General features: G+C 38.6%; 1 protein-coding gene across 1 annotated transcript in view; it reads left to right on the top strand.

Moving 5' to 3' along the window:
- The window catches only part of DNAH8 (dynein axonemal heavy chain 8), a 318,105-nt gene that overhangs the window by 103,231 nt on the left and 195,725 nt on the right, over positions 1 to 19,149 (top strand). Inside the window, exons 28-32 of the mRNA XM_039235325.1 lie at positions 1,403 to 1,465; positions 5,899 to 5,999; positions 9,321 to 9,458; positions 9,618 to 9,858; positions 15,181 to 15,380. Of these exons, the coding sequence (XP_039091256.1) occupies positions 1,403 to 1,465; positions 5,899 to 5,999; positions 9,321 to 9,458; positions 9,618 to 9,858; positions 15,181 to 15,380 (743 nt within the window). The remainder of the gene's footprint in view (positions 1 to 1,402; positions 1,466 to 5,898; positions 6,000 to 9,320; positions 9,459 to 9,617; positions 9,859 to 15,180; positions 15,381 to 19,149) is intronic.

Below are 19,149 nucleotides of genomic sequence, written 5' to 3'. Positions count from 1 at the left end.
CAGGGGATAGCTGGTCCTTTAAGCTTGTTTTATAGAGGAAGAAAGAAGATTTAACTGTTAAAAGGAGCAACAACTTTTGAGGTTGTGGAAGGAACAAAAGGTTTGGTCTTGTCTCTTCTCAGGCCAGAATGCTCATAGTTGAAAATGTAGTACAGTTGTTGGAAGGCTGTTAGAGACTATAAATACCCTATACCAGGGCATTATGCAGCTGATCTTTTCTTTTTTTTTACTAGACAACCAATAAAGTTATTGAAAATAAATAATAAACGTCACACTTGCTCAGTCCCACAGACTACTCAACCTAGCATCATGACCAACAATGATTCACCTCTTTGAAGTTAAACTCAAAAGTTGGATATATTCCCTAACATGTACTAATTTCTTTTAGTAGTCGCAGTGGATCTGGGTTCATAAGATAATTTTAAGCCCAAGTAATCATATAATGCTTTTTTTTAGACATGTGCTGAATTTACCTCTTTTAGTTGGATATGTTAACATTTTATGGCCCTCTCATTCTATTATACTGGAAATTGGGTCTATTTTTTAGCATATCCATAACATTCATGATTGTAGAGTCCATCTGGAGTCATTTTTGCAGCTGTTTTCTGGATGATGGCCACCAGAGACTGCCTTTTGCTTCTTCTAAGTATTCCACCTATGTGCTTCTCTGTTTCCACTGGGCTGAACCATCAGTGAAAGGAGGCTGTCATTGAAACTTTAGATCAGTTATTCTAATGCACAACCACAGCATCATCATTTACAGTCATAAAGGAAATGAAACAGAGCTCTAGTGGTCCAAGCTTCACGCAAGGTGTGATTTTGTCACATTTTTCATTAGCTATGCCATGGTCCTTTAGAAATGAATGCAGTTGGAGTGATGTGAATGTTCTAAAATTGATGGTGCTCATGGTTATAACAACTCTGTGAATATAGTACAAGCCATCAAATTGTCTGTTTTAAGTGAGAGATCATATGATACGTGAATAATATCTCAGTAAGGCTGTTACAAAAACTAAATGAAAACTTCACCTATGGGGCAAAATTAGACCATTTCAATTAAAAATAATGCTTATTGATTTAAAAGGAAAAAATAGGTAAACTCAATAAGTTGATAAATACACGTGATTAAGAATTTAAATAGAGAGGGGCCCCTGGGTGGTGGCTCAGTGAGTTAAGTATCCAACTTCAGCTTAGGTCATGATCTCATGGTTTGTGAGTTTGAGTCCTGCAACAGGCTCTGTGCTGGCAGCTCAGAGCCCAGAGCCTGCTTCAGATTCTGTGTCTCCCTCTCTCTCTCTCTGCCTGTCCCCTGCTTGTACTCACTCTCACTCTCAAAAATAAATAAATGTTAAAAAAAATTTTTTTTAAAGAATTTAAATGGAGATTATATTATTCATTACAGGAAGGACCCATGGTTCCAAATATACCACCGCAAGAAGCTAGCAACAGGCTACAGATATTTCAGGTAAAATTTCATTTTTTAAAATATTGACAATGTATTGTTATTCTTTAAAACAATTTTAGGGATAAATTTATGTGTTCTGTCTTACATTGGAAAAGTTATTGTTCGAAGTGCATACAGATTTTGCGTGTAGTCTAGTCTGCTAAATAATGTAATTGATTCTTATATTCCTTTATGCTCTTCTTCACAGAAGCTCTCTCTCTATTTCTAGCGAATAAGACTTTGATTTTGAACTTAAGTTTACACCTTATTCTAGTTCCAATAATCTTCTTTGTGTGTAAATGATAAAAATTCATAGAATAATAAAATACATGAAAATAACAAAATGTATCAAATTTAAAATATTGACAAATGGTTTCCTTGTCTTCTCTCTGTATCCGTTATTTTTCTTCCCTTTGTATCCATGACTTTAAAATTCCCACTTCATTTGCCCTACCTTAGACAATGCTTGCTGGATCAGGCCAACCATCCACCATTTTTTTCTATGTCCAGAGTGCTGAGAACATCTAGAGAAAAACCACACACCCATTTGGGTTAATGTTTTATGGATTCATGGATTCCTATGTAAGCTGGCCCCTAGGAGTATCTGGCAATTCTACTATTTGTTTCTGTTCTCTATCCTGTTTTCTGTAGTGGCTGTACTATATGTTCATGTTCTCTTTATGTTCCCTATCCCACTTGTACTTGCAGTCATGAAAAAATCTTTATCAGATGCCTACCCTGTGTCTTAGTCAATAGAAAGATGATTAAGCAATGGTTCTTTCCTCTAAGCTGCTAACATCTGGTAGGGAGACAGAGAGCTGGATAGATAGTAATTGCAAAACCACGTGGTGAGCACTCTGATCTAGGTGTGATATTTTTGTAGTGCTTATTTATTTTTGAGAAAGAGACAGAGGGCAAGCAGGGGAGGGGCAGAGAGAGGGGGAGACAGAATCTGAAGCAGGCTCCAGGCCCTGAGCTGTCAGCACACAGCCCAACATGGGGCTCTAACCTACAAACCGCAAGACCATCATCTGAGCTGAAGTTGAATGCTTAACCAACTGAGCCACCCAGGCACCCCCTCTCCCTTGTTCCTTCTTAGGTTGACCTTTTTATCTCCTTTACTCTTAACCTCTTCCTCTTAACTAAATCTTCCCAATCAACATTTTAAAAGCTGTGTGTCTTTCCTTTTTACAGTAACAATAATAAACATGTCTCTGTTCTGCACCCTCTACTAAATGTCACTTTTTTTCTTCACCTGACCCCGGTTTCTGTCTGCGTTTATATTCAGGCAGCTTCCATGGTTGTCCCACCAGGAAATCCATGTGAGCTTTGGTCCAAAACCCAGGGTTTCTTCTTTACTAGAATACCCAAGTTTTGCAGCAGATTAAACCATGTGAAGGCTTTCTATAGCTCATAACTTAGTTTTGCCACATGCTGGTCATTTCTGAATATCCCTTTACCTTTGTCAGAGACGACTTCCTATCACTTTACAATTGGGCTTTTCACTTCAAAGCAAATACATGGAAAAGTGGAGTCTGTAATTTTCTTCTTGTTGTTTTAGATGCATGTACCAGCGATGGTTCAGGCTCTTTCCATGCATGCTTTTGTCCAGTTGAATGGAATCTCTCCACTTGCAGGTTCTCCTGAGAGGGGCAGTTCAGGCTTTTGCCATCAGAACCAAGTAGAATTTCTCATATGGTATCCAATTTTCAAGTATCTCCCTTGATTTGAATGACTTAAATTGAAAATCCAGACCCAGATAAGAAAAGTGTTTCTCCAGGATCATTCGAGCAACCGGGAATTGCAGCTGACCCTAGAGGAATAAACTTGTGTGAATTAGGTGAAATCAGCTGTTACAGAACCCGGTGTCTGTGCTGCCTGGCTCCAGAGGGATAGGTCCAGCCCAGTAACTCTCGTGGGTTTCTATAAGGTAATCTGTCTGTGCTGGCAAGGGTTTTCATGGGATGCAGCCTTTCATTGAATATGATGTTCTCAGACAAAAAGTCATAGTCTCTTGATATTGTTGGGGTTCTTTTGTCCTCAGTACAATAATGGTCACTCTTGGACTAAAACCAGATCCTCCTATCTATTGCTCTTGCCAGCACTTCATGCTGGATGCTGGATGAGGTTCTGATCCTTTGCTACCTGAAGTCCCCAGGGCTCTGGGGAAAAGCCTGCGTCTCTGGAGGAACCAGGATCAAGACTGATCTGCTTACCTGATGGCTGCCAGCTGAGTCAAGCAGAAGCCCTTGGCAATAAAGGCAGGAGGAAGGATGAAAATAGTAATGTTGGATGGTGATAAGTGCCGAGGAAAAAAATAAAGCAGGAAGAGGCATAACATGCTGGGTTGTGTGTATGTAAAGTGGAAGGTTTCCAGAGAGGGCATCCTTGAAAAGGTGGCATTTGAAAAGAGACCTAAAGAAATGAGGGAACAGGTTCAGCATGTATCTGGAAAAGCAGCTTTCCAGGCAGAAAAATGAGCAGGTGTGAAGGTCCTGAATATGAGCAAATATGACATCAATTTACTTATGTTTTCAAAGACTCACTCTGGTTTCAGTGTTGAGAGTAGATTATTGACAGTCAAGGGTAGAAGCAGGGAGGATAATTAGGAAGCTATTGAGGTAATCCGGACAGAGTGACAGTAACGTGGACCAGCCTGGTGGCCTTGGAGTTGATGAGCAGTGGTTGAAGCCAGGGTGTATTTTGAAGGTAGACCCACCTCCTGTCTTTCCCTCAGGAGTTACCAATTTATTGGTTAGCAACTGGGACTTTAATGGGTCACCCTTTTACCAGGGGTGTGGCCACTTCATTGAAAAGACATTGAAGGGCCCATCTCTTGCCATCTTGCTCCTTCTGTTCTGCCTATGTTTGGGGTATGAGGTAAGCAGGCTGTTCGCCATGCATCTGGCTGAACATGTGACCCAACTCTCCTCAAAAGCAGGTACCCTATCACCCTCCAACCTCCAAGAAAAGCAGATGTGAAGACCTAGATTGTGGAAAGAAGAAGGAGCCTCATGTGGGGCCTCAGGGTTCAGTGGTGTTTTCTGATGCAATTTTACTCTGATTTCCAGAGTTACTGGGCACTCAGTTGACAAAGCTGATTATTTTGCTCTCCATTCGGTTGGTGCTTTGGGTCTTTTTATATTGTTTGGGAACTGAATGGAAAAGGGGGTGAGTTACTGGCATCCATCAATAGTCTTTACCTCATAGACAAGATTTTAAATATCATTAGTTTAAAGTACATTAACTTTAAAGATTTTGTTTCTCCTTTTCTAGTGTTTACATGGTCCCATGGATACTTTAGTCAGTAAATTTGTTGAGTAACCACTGTAATAACCACCAAGAAATGTAAAAAGTGAAAAATATGGCCCTTTCTAGGAATCAAGAGTCCATTGGGTTTCCTCCAAGGTCTTCACACTTTCCTGATTTGGCTCCTCTAAAATATATTTGTGGAATTTAAGAAACAAAACAAATGAACATATGGGAAGTGGGGAAAAAAGAGAGAGAGAAAGGGAAACAAACCATAAGAGATTCTTTACAATAGAGAACAACAAACTGAGAGTTGATGGAGGGAAAAGGGTGGGGAATGGGCTAAATGCGTGATGAGTATTAGGAGGGCACTTGTGATGAGCACTGAGCATTATACGTAAGTGATGAATCACTAAATTCTACTCTTGAGACCAATACTACACTATAGGTTAACTACCTAGAATTTAAATTAAAATTTGAAGAAAAAAATATACTAACATATCTGTCAGATCTGATTCACTATCTGGGTATTGTGAGGTCTGATGCCAGACGTTCTTCAGGGCTGAAAATTTGGGATCCCTCTTGATATTTTATACCCTTTACGTAGAGCACACATGTCTCATCACAGGTGGGTTATTTCTATTTGCTTTTGTGCTTTACTTAGCATTGTAAGTATAGGAGATTCTACTTTTGGTTCAAAGGGCAGACGTGTGCATTAACTTCACTGATTCAGATTGTTGGAATTCTTTCAAATAGTGTTGAAATGGAATCCTTCATTTTATAGACTATTGCGTGGTGAGAAAACAGGGTTGAAAGGACCATACTCACTCATTTGAACTATGTAGAAGAGATGACAAGTCTAAATTAGTGAAAAAGCCTGAATTATAGATTTTTTAAAATACAGTTTTATTACTTTCAGACATATTTATGGGAACTTGAAATATAGGTCTTCTGGGGACCACTTAATTTATTAAAGAAAAAATTTTATGTAAAATGGATCCTTCAGAATGCTTAAAAGTCAATTTTACTAAGTGCTTAACTTTTCTTCTGATAGCTTAGTATCAGTATAAATTTTTTCACAGATCCTTGTGTCACAGATATTATTAAACAAACCTCAATGTAGCTTTTATTCCAATTATAATAAATTCTACCTTAATGGGGCCTGAATTAATTATACTTTACTACAACTTAAAAATCTTTTATAGGCCAATTTTGATGATCTGTGGAGGAAGTTTGTTACATATTCATCTGGTGAACAACTTTTTGGATTGCCTGTGACTGATTATGAGGTTTTACACAAAACTAGGTAAGTTTAAAAGTTGTACAAGTGTTACATGCAACTAATTAAATTCTGTCCCTTAGAAGAATCAGGTCATCATTAAATCCTTTATTATGGAGACAGTCTCCCCTAGAACACTCTTAAATATTCTCCTTATTCCTGGCTATTCCTGACCTACAGGTCGCATTGTTGCCATATATAACAAATGTCCTTGAGGAGTTGAAAATATGTTGCAAAAGTTGTGATTTGTGGCCTATATTTAGCCTGTGCTTTATTTTTTTTCCCTTCACTATTTTTTTAATAGTGCCAATTATTGTGCAGAAGCACTGCAATTTTGTATATTTTTTGTTTATTTAGAAGAATAGCCATCCTTGGCTTTTCAGCCCCTCTTATTGCATTTATGCTAATGGTGCTTTGCTTCTGACTAAACATAGAATTCATCAGGATTGAAGGCCAAGGAACTTAATTGATTTTAAATAGTAAGTAGATCTAGGAATTAAGCAAGTATATCTTAATGGAATTTTATATAACTTTTCTCAAACACAAAATCAAAACAGTGGCTTTAGCTTTTTAGGATCAGGGCTTTAAAAAAGAACTTTATGTTAATCTCATTCAAAGTCATAACATGTCTTTGCAAAATAGACAAGAAATTTTCTGACCATAAATTAATGCTTCAGACTACCTAAGGGTAGATGGTTTGTATTCTTTTTCAAGCAGTCATTTGCCAAGCTTAACCGGATGACCAATTGTGTTAGAACTGCAGATGTCTGTTCTTTGCCCTGACTTACTAAATCAGGATCTCAGGGGTTGGGTGCTGCATTTTCATAAATTCCCTAGTTAATTCTTTGCACGCTTAGTCTGAGATTCGGTGTTTTCTTTTAACTCTCAGTATTCTAGGGAAAATAATCATCCTCATTTACTATTTAGTTTTTATATTTAAGTAATTTATGAATCATTTGCAAAAGTACAAATAAAGGAATGGTGAAAAGCACTTTTGTTGGAAAATGTAATAAGAACTTAAGCAGTGAAAACCAAAACTTTTACTTCATAATACCCTAGTTTGAAGATATTTACACAAAGTGGAAATTGACTTCAGAATCCGACTGTAGCAGAACCAATGTGAGTTGGCTCCTTGGTGAGTCAGAAGCTCCACAAGTTTAAGGTGTCACACAAAGAAAACTTGGTTTGCAGCAAATAAGGAGATCATGAGGAATAGTTTCCAAAGCCATGACTCCCTGAGAGAAGGTGAATGGGTTCCTTTCATTTAGGGTTAAAATGAATATATCAGTAGGAAAGCCTTGTCATTGTTTGTAAAGGCGACCATGATATTGTGCATGTGCCTTAAGGAAACAAGCCAATACACACATTGTATGTTATGTAAATGAAGCATGTGCTCCTCCATGGGTGGAGAGTTTCGTATTATAATGCGGTAAAGGTGATTGTAAGTCATTCCAGAGGTCACCTTATGGTCCATCTGAGTTTAGCTCCAAGGGTCTGGGAGGTTGGGAGGTCTTTTGAGTAGTGGTCTCAGGTTTCCTTTGCCTAAGTTAAGAGGTAAGCCAGAAAGAAGAGCTTAAGGAAAAATTTCAGACAAAGATTAGTGAGTACAAGCAGTGGGGGCAATAAAGGTCAGTCCTTGGGTTCTCGCTGGTGACACCACCAACTGCTTATCAGCTGTCATGCACAAATCTGGACTGTACCCATTCTGTAGACACTGATTTCCAGTTTCAAATCCATCTCCAACAGCTCTAGCTTATTATTACTTCTTACTTTTCTTGGACTTGCATTGCCAAAACCCAGAACTGTTGAAAACTCAGACACTCATAATTTTGTTAAAGAGAGGATCACCATCTTTCTTGCATCATAAATGCAAAAAAACTTTACTTTTACATTTGAAGAATCAAGTTAATGAACTTTTTCATTTCTGCATCATCTGTCTCCTTTGAGTACACATCTGCCTTCAGTATCTGTCTACTTAGGGGATGTCCCAAATAAGACGTACACAAACATCATAGATAATGAAAGAACAGTCATTTATCCTTTTCACAAAATGGGATGGTCTAGGTTCTAGGATGGTAAACCATTGCATGATGAAGCCCTTGCCTCTACGGAAAAATATCATAAATTACTGATTTGGGTAAAATTCATCCAGGTAATTATCATCTAAAGAGCCACAGTCTGAGATCTCACTTACATAGTCAGGTGGACTATCACAGGTAGAGTCTAGTGTGTTGCTCTGTGTCTCTTTCCTATTTAATACTTGGGAAGCACCTTCTTTTGTCAGTTGTCTTCTCTTTGCTGGTTTACGTGAAAAATGAACAATTCTGAATCCTTAAAAAATTTTAAAAAAAAAACACCCCAAAACAGTGTCTCTCCAGTGTTCTTAAAAGATGATGCAGTACTTTGGGCAACACAATAAGAAACCTGAGGAAAAATTGTTGTCCCTTTCTTATTGAAGATCTTGTCATTCTTTTTGTATTACTTTAGTCATTTTTAGAATACTTGGAAACACTCCATGATCAATAATGGAATCATTTCTAAGAATCAGCAAAATGAAACAAGAATTGGAAAAACAAGAGTTAAGATTCCAGAATGTGTCTTAGATTTATAAAAGGGCCCAGTGTACACATTTGATAACTGCAAGATAGAATGAGTTTTACTTTATGAAAAACATAAGCAAATTTTAACTTTGGCCTTTGCATTATTTACAATAAACAATAAAAGTTATGAATATTAATCCTTACAAATAGTTAAAGCTGCTCAAGAAATAAACTCAAAAACTGAAATTGGGTCCAGGGGGGTTGAGGAATTCTTGGGAGCTTTGACAAACTCAATTTTTGGTATATTACACAACAAAGGACTTTTTCTAGGGATCTATAATCCCTCCTATTATTCTTGTTATGTATATAACTCCATTTGGGCACATGAGGGCAAACTTTTGGTGGGAAAGTGATGTTTAAGTCACTTTCCTAGGGACAGATGTTCTCATAAAAACCCAGCTTGCATTTGAAATAAAAAAAAAATTAAAATATTAGCCTTAGCTTTGATCTTACAATCAAGTTCTGATCCCATTGTTTGCAATGATTGGAATGGTAATAACAATCAAGCCATTTGTTAGGGTCAAGTCATAGTATGACTTGGAATATTTGAGAGCTGTAAACTTGACCTGATTGATGGAGCTTTGATAAAATCTTTGTTTGGAAACCAACAGGGTTGTTTGCATTTTGTTGTTTATGAAGTACACACGTGATGTATGAAATATTTGATTGGATGAATTATGTCTATCCAATAATGATATTTATTTTTAAAATACACATTATGTAATTACTTAAATATTTGGCTTCCCAGAAAGGAACTCAACTTGCTACAGAAGCTGTATGGACTCTATGATACCGTAATGAGCAATATTAGTGGTTATTATGAAATACTTTGGGGAGATGTAGACATTGAAAAAATTAATGCAGAACTGCAGGAATTTCAAAACAGGTGAGTTTTAATTGAATTAAGCTTACTTTTTTCTAGTGCCTATCTTCATAGGGTTTTGTAGGTATTTCACAAATGAATTTATCCTCTGATATATTGCTATAGATACATAACAACTTTGTCAAAGAAATTGTGTAATAATATAATTTTTTTCCCTGAAAGGTGTCGTAAACTCCCAAAAGGGCTTAAAGATTGGCAAGCTTTTTTGGATCTGAAAAAAAGAATTGATGATTTCAGTGAGTCATGTCCTCTACTGGAAATGATGACCAATAAGGCAATGAAACAGAGACACTGGGATCGAATCTCTGAGTTAACTGGAACCCCCTTTGATGTGGAATCTGATTCGTTTTGTCTTAGAAATATTATGGAAGCACCACTACTTAAAAATAAGGATGACATTGAGGTACAAAAGTTATAAGATCTTATCACCGGTTCATTAAAGAACATTTTTTTTTCTGTTCTGGGGTGCCTCGGGTGGCTCAGTCAATGGGGCATCCAACTTTGAATCAGGTCACGATCTTGCAGCTCATGAGTTCAAGCCCTGTGTAGTGTGCTATGCTGACAGCTCAGAGCCTGGAGCCTGCTTTGGATTCTGTGTATCTCTCTCTCTGCCCCACCCTGCTTATGCTCTGTCTCTGTCTCTTTCCCTCAGAAATAAACATGAAAAAAAATTTTTTTTAAGAAAATCTTTTTCCTTTCTGAAAACTGTACAGACATTTTATTTCAGGGTGTACTAATTGCCTTATATAATGTACCCTCAAAATTTGGAATGATCCTGAACATCCTTTGATTTTGCAAAATAATACAATAACTCAAGAAGATAAGATGATTATTTGAAATACATTCACTTGAGGGGTCCTCAATCTACCCTCCTTGTCCTTTAACTGCACTCTCATTAAAAAAAAATCTGTTTAATTCTGTATTACGTTCCTGGTGAATTCCTCAGAACACCTTCCAAATTTCTAATTCTATACTTTTTCTTATTAATCTACTACATATTATTTTTCCTTTCTAAGATTTTAAATTGGTTCTTTTTCTTTTTGTGTGTGTGCTTAGTATGGTATGGTATTTCTTTTTTATTATTGAGATATAATTTCTGTAATTATATGATTTTTATTGCTGAGATATAAACTTATTAGTTTATGTTTGCAACATAATGACTCTATACATGTGTAAATCACAGTGTGATCACCACAATATATGTAGTTAACATCCATCAGCACACATTGTTAATTTTTTTTTCCTTGTGTTGAGAACTTTTCTCTTAACAACTCCCAAAAAACACAATACAGTATCATCAACTATAGTCACCATGCTGTACATTAGATCCCCAGGACATATTTATGTTATAACTAGAAGTTTTTACCTTTGACCACCTTCACCCATTTCATTCACTTCACCACCCCCCACCACTGGGAACCACTAGTCTGTTCTCAGTATCTATGTTCTGGTTTCTTTCTTTTTGAATTAGTGTTTTCATTTTCTTTGAATAAATACCCAGAAGTAGTATTGCTGGATCATATGTATCCCTATGTTTATTTTTTATTTTTTATTTTTTGGCAGAACCTCCATACTATTTTCTATAGCAGCTGCACCAATTTACATTCCCACCAACAGTGGGAAGGGTTCTCTTTTCTTCTCATCCTCACCAACACTTGTTATTTCTTGTCTTTGTGAAGATAGCCATTCTGACAGGTGTGAGGTGGCATCTCACTGTGGTTTTGATTTGTTAATCCCTGAGGATTAGGGATGTTGAGCGCATTTTCATGCATCTGTTAGCCATATGAATGTCTTCTTTGGAAAAATGTCTGAGTCCTCTCTCATTTTTTTATGAATTGGATTGTTTGGGGTCTTTTCCTAATTGAGTTGTGTGAGTCCTTTGTATATTTTAGATATTAACCCCTTATCAGATTTATGATTTGCAAATATTTTATTTCCTTTGTGGTTTGCCTTTTCATTTTGTTGATGGCTTTCTTCACCATGCAGAAACATTTTAGTTTAATATTGTCCCATTTGTGTATTTTTGCTTGTGTTTCCTTGGCTTTGTTGTCAACATTTCTTGTGAGACTTGTCTAGTAGCGATGGACTCCTTTAGCTTTGGCTTATCTGGAAACTCTTTATCTTATTTGTCTTATTCTGAAAGACAAATTTGCCAGGTAGGATATTCTTGATGGCATTTGTTTTGTTTTGTTTGGTTTGGTTTGGTTTGGTTTGTTTTGTTTTCTCAGCACTTTGACTATATGTGCTCCTCTCTTATGGTCTGCACAACTTCTGCTGAAAAATCTGCTATTAGTTTTATGAGAGTTCCCTTGTAGGTAACACGTTTTTCTCTTGTTACTTGTAAGGTTTTCTCTTTGTTTTTAACTTTTGACACTTCAATTTTAATGTGTTTTGGTGTCGGTCTCTTGAGTCATCTGTTTTGAAGCTCCCTGGGCTTCCTAGATGTGGATGTCTGTTTCCTTCCCCATCTTAGGGGAGTTATCAGCTATTATTTCTGATAATTCAGTGTTCAAGATCAATGTGATCTATCTATAAGTCCCTTAAGTTATTTTCACTATTTTTCATTCTTTGTTCTTTTTGTTCTGGTTGGGTAAGTTCTGCTGCCCTGTCTTTGAGTTCATGATCCTTTCTTGTGCTTCATCTAGTTTACTATTGAACTCCTTTTTGTATTTTTCTATTCTGTGATTGTATTCTTCAGCTCCATGACTTCTATTTGGTACTTCTAAAATATTGTCTTTCTCTTTGTTGAAATTCTTACTTTGTTCATGCATTTTTCTCCTGAACTTGTTAAGTATTATTGTGACTAGTATTTTGAGCTCTTTAGCTGGTATACCACCCATCTCTGTTTCATTGAAGTCTTTTTCTGAGGTTTTTATCGTGTTTCATTTGGACAATATTCCTGTTTCTTTATTTTACTTTCCTCTCTGTGTCAGTTTTTATGCATTATATAAAACAGCCACCTCTCTCAGTCTTGAAGGAGGAGGCTTATGAAGGAGATGAGCCTTATCATTCAAGCCCACCCTAGCTCTTGCTTGGCTCTCAGAACTTTGTTTCTTCTAGTAGTCTACTTTATCTTTAGTTACTCCCAGTAATTGAAGGTGTAACGAGACCTATCAGGCTCCAAAGTGGATTTAGGCCAATTGGAAGCCAAATTTTCAGGCAGCAACTTTTTAAATATGTAAATATACATCTTTTCAGGGAACACTAGGAATTGGGCATTTCTGTATGTTCTCTCTTCACTGAACCCTGGGATGATAGTCAGGTAAGAACCTTCTTTGTTTGCCACTATCCTGTTGAACCCATGAACACATTCTCCAGTAGTCACCTGACTCAGGCCATCAAGTGATGTGCCTTTTGACCAACAGCAACAGCTGTTCACACAAGCTCCTTTCTTAGAGACACCAGTATTTGGCAACATGGCATAAGGAATATGAAGAGAGCACCTGCCCTTCAAAGTCTCTGGAGAGGATTAGAGTTGGCCCTTAGATATATGTTTAATTAGAAGCTTGCTCCTCAGGCCAGAGCGGTGAAGTTAAACCGTTAGGTCTCACTGAGCATTCCAGTCTGCTGTCTCTGTACTGGGGGTACATAGCTGGTTAAGAACATTTTCCTGGCTTGTTATGGTCCGTGGCACCTCAAACATAAGCCTCAGTTGCTGCCAGAATCAGGTGATCAAGAGATATCCCCTGGATGACAGCTCCAAAAACAAAAACAAAAACCCCAAAACAAACAACAACAACAAAAAAAACTCAGGGTTCCAGACATGGGCATAAGCTTCTTTCTAGGAGATAGCAGTGACCTGGGGGTGAGGTAGAGGACAGTGCAACAATGGTGCCCACTCCTCTCTATCTTTGGAGAGAACTCCTACCTTTGTGTTACATTAGATGCCTGACCCTCAGACAGCAGCTGTAAGATAAGCAAAGAGGCCCTCTTCACAGAAAGGCTGGACAGTTTTCAGTGGGTTGTCTCTGTGCTGGACCCTGGGATATAGCCAGATATGTCTTTGTAAACCCTTTATAATAGCTCCCCCAACTCCCTGCAACTCACCAGAGCCCTCAGACCAGGGCTTCTTCTCCACCCACTGGTTTGCGTATCTTTTTCACTTTCGGTTCACGGAGATGTTTGTTTGGTTTGTAAATCTGGCTATGTTTTTACTTGCTCTTTTTTGTATTTTATCTATTATTCTATATTTTTGGAGGCAGGGAACTGTACCATGTGACCAGAAATCTCTTGTATATATGGTTTTGAGTTTCCTGCCTCTCCTTTCTCCCTTCTTAACAACCTATGTACACTAGAAATTCTGTTTTCAAAACATTATGTACTGTTTATAAATATCATTCAAATACTATTGAAGGAAACAAATACTATTTGGTGACCATTTCACTCTTATAAGTAGGGCTGTTTAAAAAATTCTTAATGTTTATTTTTGAGAGAGAGAGACAGTGACAGAGCACAAGCAGGGGAGGGGCAGAGAGAGAGGGAGATACAGACCAAAGCAGGCTCCAGGCTTCGAGCTGTCAACACAGAGCCTGATGCAGGGCTAGAATCCACAAACTGTGAGATCATGACCTGAGCTAACGTCAGACACTATAATTCCAAAGAATTCTAGGCTTCAGTTACTATTTGTACCCCAAAATGGGATCTCAGCGGTGTGTACCCTGATACATCCTGTTTGCATGTCCTGCTATTAACCAAGGCAGATTCCTTCTGTTATTGGACTCACTGTCTCCAAAGGAGCTCTTTTCTCTTGCTGTAGAACATCTCCTCCCACCACCCAATGGAATCTCACTCAGTCTCACATGCTCCCTCCTCCATGAAGCCTTCCCTCCTGACTGCAGGAAGAAATCCTTTCTCCCTCTTCAGAACTCATGAAAGTCATACCACTATGAGGACATTTCCTACATGCCAATTTGGATCATAATTATGTGTGGAAATACCTTGCACCTTTCAATTCCTTCCCATCTATGAGATTCTGTTACACTAAGTATGCAAACAAATACAGGCATGGTGGGGAAAATACCTTCTTTTATTTTCCCTGTGAGATTTTCATATCAAAGATTTTCGGAAAAACAGGAAAACTTGTAAGAAAAAAAAATAGAATGACTTTTAAGCAAATGAGATATTCATATCAGGGTCAGAACAGGCAGGAATATGGCAATGATTCTCTGCTACTTTAAAGAGTTCAAAGGACTCCCACATATATTCTCACTTGTTTCTTATAGCAAGCTGCTGAGATAGAGCAGCTGGGATTATCTCCACGTTGGCTAGAAAGCTCCAATGAAAAATATAATAAAAAAACATGATGATTTAAGTTCTGCTATTGTATGTATGTGGTACAATAAAATAATTAGCAGTCAGAGGGTTCTTACTTGAACTTGTAACATGATGTTCTTGAGCCTTGGTTTTCTTTCTTCCTTCTCCTCCTCCTCCTCCTCCTCCTCCTGCTCTTTGGAGCAGGGAGGGGAAAAGGGAGAGGGAGAATCTTAGGCAGGCTCCATGCCCTGCTTCCAACACAGTGCTCAATCTCATGACTGAGATCACGACCTGAGCTGAAATCAAGAGTCAGAAGATTAACTGACTGAGCCACCCAGGCATCCCTTGAGTCTTGGGGAGTTTTTTTGGCCACAAAATGACTATGACTTCTAGGTCCAAGCTCAAAAATTCATGATTTTACAAAATTTATAGTTGAAAATGTCATGACATATTCTTTGATCTCCCTCTGAAGGACATTTGCATATCTGCCATTAAAGAGAAGGATATTGAAGCCAAGCTGACTCAGGTGATTGAAAACTGGACCAACCAGAACCTGAGTTTTGCCTCATTTAAGGGAAAGGGAGAGCTCCTTCTCAAAGGAACTGAATCTGGAGAAATTATCACCTTGATGGAGGATAGTTTAATGGTCTTAGGTTCCTTACTAAGCAACAGGTAATTTTATACTTTGGGGGGAAGGTTTTAATTTGGTTTTTAGAATTATATAATACTAGGTGAAAGCCCAGTTTTACAGCTGTGGCATAATACAAAATTCTGACCTAAAGTGCTCACTCTTGTCTCTTCTCACACAAGCGGCCTGTTTTCCCTAACAATCATGTCCTCTGCCTCTTCTTTATGATACTCATCTCTCCGTCCTATTGTCCTGGTGGGCCCCATCATAATTACTTTCCCCCAAATAGGCAGCTTATCTCCTGAACATTTTGCACCCCCCACCATGATCTATTTTATTTTCTTTCTCTTTCAAATCTCCAATCTGTCATCTTCGGCCTCCTTGGTTAACCCTGCTCAAGTGTTCATCCAGGGGCCCAGGTGAAGTATCTTGGCCCAGGAGAAGTATCTTGGCAACACATGAAAGAACTATATATCACTAGGGACTTGTTACTTAAACACTTCATGCATCTTTTTTTTTTTTTTTACAAATAGTTTATTGTCAAATTAGTTTCCACATAACACTCAGTGCTCATCCCCATAAGTGTCCTCCTCTATGCCCATCCCCCCTCCCCCCCACATCCATCAGTCCTCAGTTTTTGTCAGCATTCAAGAGTCTCTCATGGTTTGCCTCTCTCCCTTTCCCCCACCATTTCCGCCCTTCTTCTCCCCCTTGTTCCTCCGTCAAGTTCCTCCTAATCCTCCTATACGTGCAAACATATGATATTTGTCCTTCTCTGCCTGACTTATTTCGCTCAGCATAACACCCTCAAGGTCCATCCATGTTGCTACACATGGCCAGATTTCATTGTTTCTCATTGCCATGTAGTATTCCATGGTATAGATAAACCACATCTTCTTGATCCATTCTTCTGTTGATGGACACTTAGGCTCTTTCCATGTTTTAGCTATTGTGGAGAGTGCTGCTATGAACATTGGGGTACATGTGCTCCTATGCATCAGCATTTCTGTATCCCTTGGGTAAATTCCTAGCAGTGCTATTGCTGGGTCATAGGGGAGTTCTATTGTTAGTTTCCTGAAGAACCTCCACACTGTTTTCCAGAGGGGCTGTACCAGTTTACATTCCCACCAACAGTGTAGGAGGGTGCCCGTTTCTCCACATCCTCGCCAGCATCTAGAGTTCTCTGATTTGCTCATTTTAGCCACTCTGGCTGGCGTGAGGTGGTATCTCAGTGTGGTTTTGATTTGTATTTCCCTGATGAGGAGGGATGCTGAGCATCTTTTCATGTGTCTGTTGGCCATCTGGATGTCCTCTTTGGAGAAGTGTCTGTTCATTTCTTCTGCCCATTTCTTCACTGGGTTGTTTGTTTTTCGGGCGTGGAGTTTGGTGAGTTCCTTATAGATTCTGGATATTAACCCTTTATCTGATATGTCATTTGCAACTATCTTTTCCCATTCCGTTGGTTGCCTATTAATTTTCTGGGTTGTTTCCTTTGCTGTGCAGAAGCTTTTAATCTTGATGAGGTCCCAACAGTTTATTTTTGCTCTCGATTCCCTTGCTTTTGGGGATGTGTCAAGTAAGAAGTTGCTGCGGTGGAGGTCAAGGAGGTTGTTTCTTGCTTTCTCCTCTAGGGTGTTGATAGTTTCCTGTCTCACGTTCAGGTCCTTTATCCATTTTGAGTTTATTTTTGTGCAACTTCATGCGTCTTTTGTGGTGAAAAGTGGCTATTTACATGCTGGGTTTACTGTGCCCTAAATGAAACAACCTATCCATCATTGGACTACTGAACCAGCTGGAAGGTGACTGTGACCTTATGTGCAGCTTTAGAAAATGTGAATCAGTCAGACTAAGTATGCTGTCAGGTATACTAATCTGGGCATTAGCAACCTTTAATCCTCTAGCTGACTATGCAGTAATTCTCATGTGTTCTTCACTGTAATACATTAAGAAATATGTCACAACTTCATCATTAGCAGAGGTCAGTGTCTAGATATGGAAATTCTAATATCCCTTGTTCAGATTGGGATCACTGGTTAATGAATGATATCCTGCATGACATCTGGCCCCAAAGGCTTTCTTATATTTGGATAATGTACTTAATTCCAAAGCTCCTACTTCTAGGAGTTTCCTTCCTTAACCTTGACTTTCTAGGGTTAAGATCCTACTTCTGTCTTCGGCTTTCAGGGAATATGAATAATCCTGGCAAAGGTGGCCATGGGATATTGAGTAGTTTCTGGACTTCATGGAATACTATTTCCACATGGATCATTGCAAATTTTGCCAACTTGATTGCTTAAATGACGTCTTCTTTAGTTATTTTTAAAATGTTTTATTTATTTTTGAGGGGGAGGTAGGGGAGGGAAGGAGAGAGAGGGTGACAGAGGATGCCAAGCAGGCTCTGCACTGACAGCAGAGAGCCCGATATGGGGCTTGAACTCACAAACTGTGAGATCATGGCCTGAGCCAAAGTTGGATGCTTAGCTGACTGAGCCACCCAAGCACCCCCCCGCCAAATGATGACTTCTTGAAGAAAGGCTGTGGATTCATGTGAACAGTGTCTGTGGCCAAAGAATTCAGGATTTGAGGGCTTTATTAATTTTATACTTAACTTGCATTTAGCCTGATCAGTATAATATTTATAGTACTAATAAACTCAATGTTGAGGCGGTGCCTGCTGCATCCCTCTGGTGACCTGGATGTGACTTCAGAAACAAATTATATATTCCATGGGTGAGACTTGACTCCAGATATTGCCTGGATTGTGACACTTTCCTTCTGGGTTCCTGATTGGTTTATGGCACTCCCTATTAGTCTTGACAGGTTCCACCATGCAAAGTTGTGCAATGCAGGGACCTGGCCATAGGACTGAAACTGGTTATGCTAGATTTTATGTCAAGTCTCCCTTTTTCATGTTGGAAGTTATACACCATCAAATATAACTCTTTTTTCCCCACTCTGTGCAGGACCATTTGGGACCTCAAATATCTATTTGTTTCAACCCCTTGAAATGCCCATCTATCATCTTGGTCTTCATCTTTTAATTTTGAAGATTGCTTTTAGCATGTTGACTTCCTTTCAGCTTCAGGTCAGATGGACAGTATAATTTGGGTGTTGAGAAAAATGCCTCTTACTTTCTGAATAGCTTACCTATCTCCTTGGGACAATTTTTGTATAACTCACTTTATACCTCCATGTGTAACATGGGCTTCTAGAGAAGTTATGGGTTGTACTCAGGCATTGGACCCCCTTCAGACCTTCTTCTGTATGTGAACAACCTGTCCTAGATCAAGACAAGTTTTAAGAACCTTGCCAGTAAGTGCCAATCACCAGGAAATGCCACTATACCACATCAAAACTGCTTCTCATTCCCACAAACTAAAATTGGCTTCTTAATCTGATTGTAGGCAATTGGGTCCTTACCCAGTATCTTCCTGTCACTTCTTGCATGACATCCACTGTGTTTCTTGTCTTACTTGGTTGTGCCCAGCTTTCTGGACACCTTGAATTCTTACGAATCCTTCATCTAGCCCTGATGTTGAGAAAGCAGGAGGCATGCTATTTGGGGTCAGCTATTCTAGATCTCTAACACATTACAATCTAGGCACAGTGCCTGGCGGAATCAGCAGGCTTTGGATGAGAAGAGCAACATCTGTAAATGGACATCAACCCTCAGTCTTGACATTGGCCTCATGGTAATAGTTTCACAGACCAGTGACATAGCCATGTTATTCTCGCAGGTGGTGCTTACTTGGATTTGGTTCATGGAAGTCTTGTAAAAACACTTTATTCCTTGTCTTTTCTTTACTCCCAGAA

Source organism: Hyaena hyaena, unplaced genomic scaffold (assembly GCF_003009895.1).
Source record: "Hyaena hyaena isolate Hyena2069 unplaced genomic scaffold, ASM300989v1 scaffold_96, whole genome shotgun sequence".
Lineage (NCBI taxonomy): Eukaryota > Metazoa > Chordata > Mammalia > Carnivora > Hyaenidae > Hyaena > Hyaena hyaena.
The sequence above is the reverse complement of the archived record's forward strand: the minus strand, read 5'-3'. Positions and strand labels throughout refer to the sequence as shown.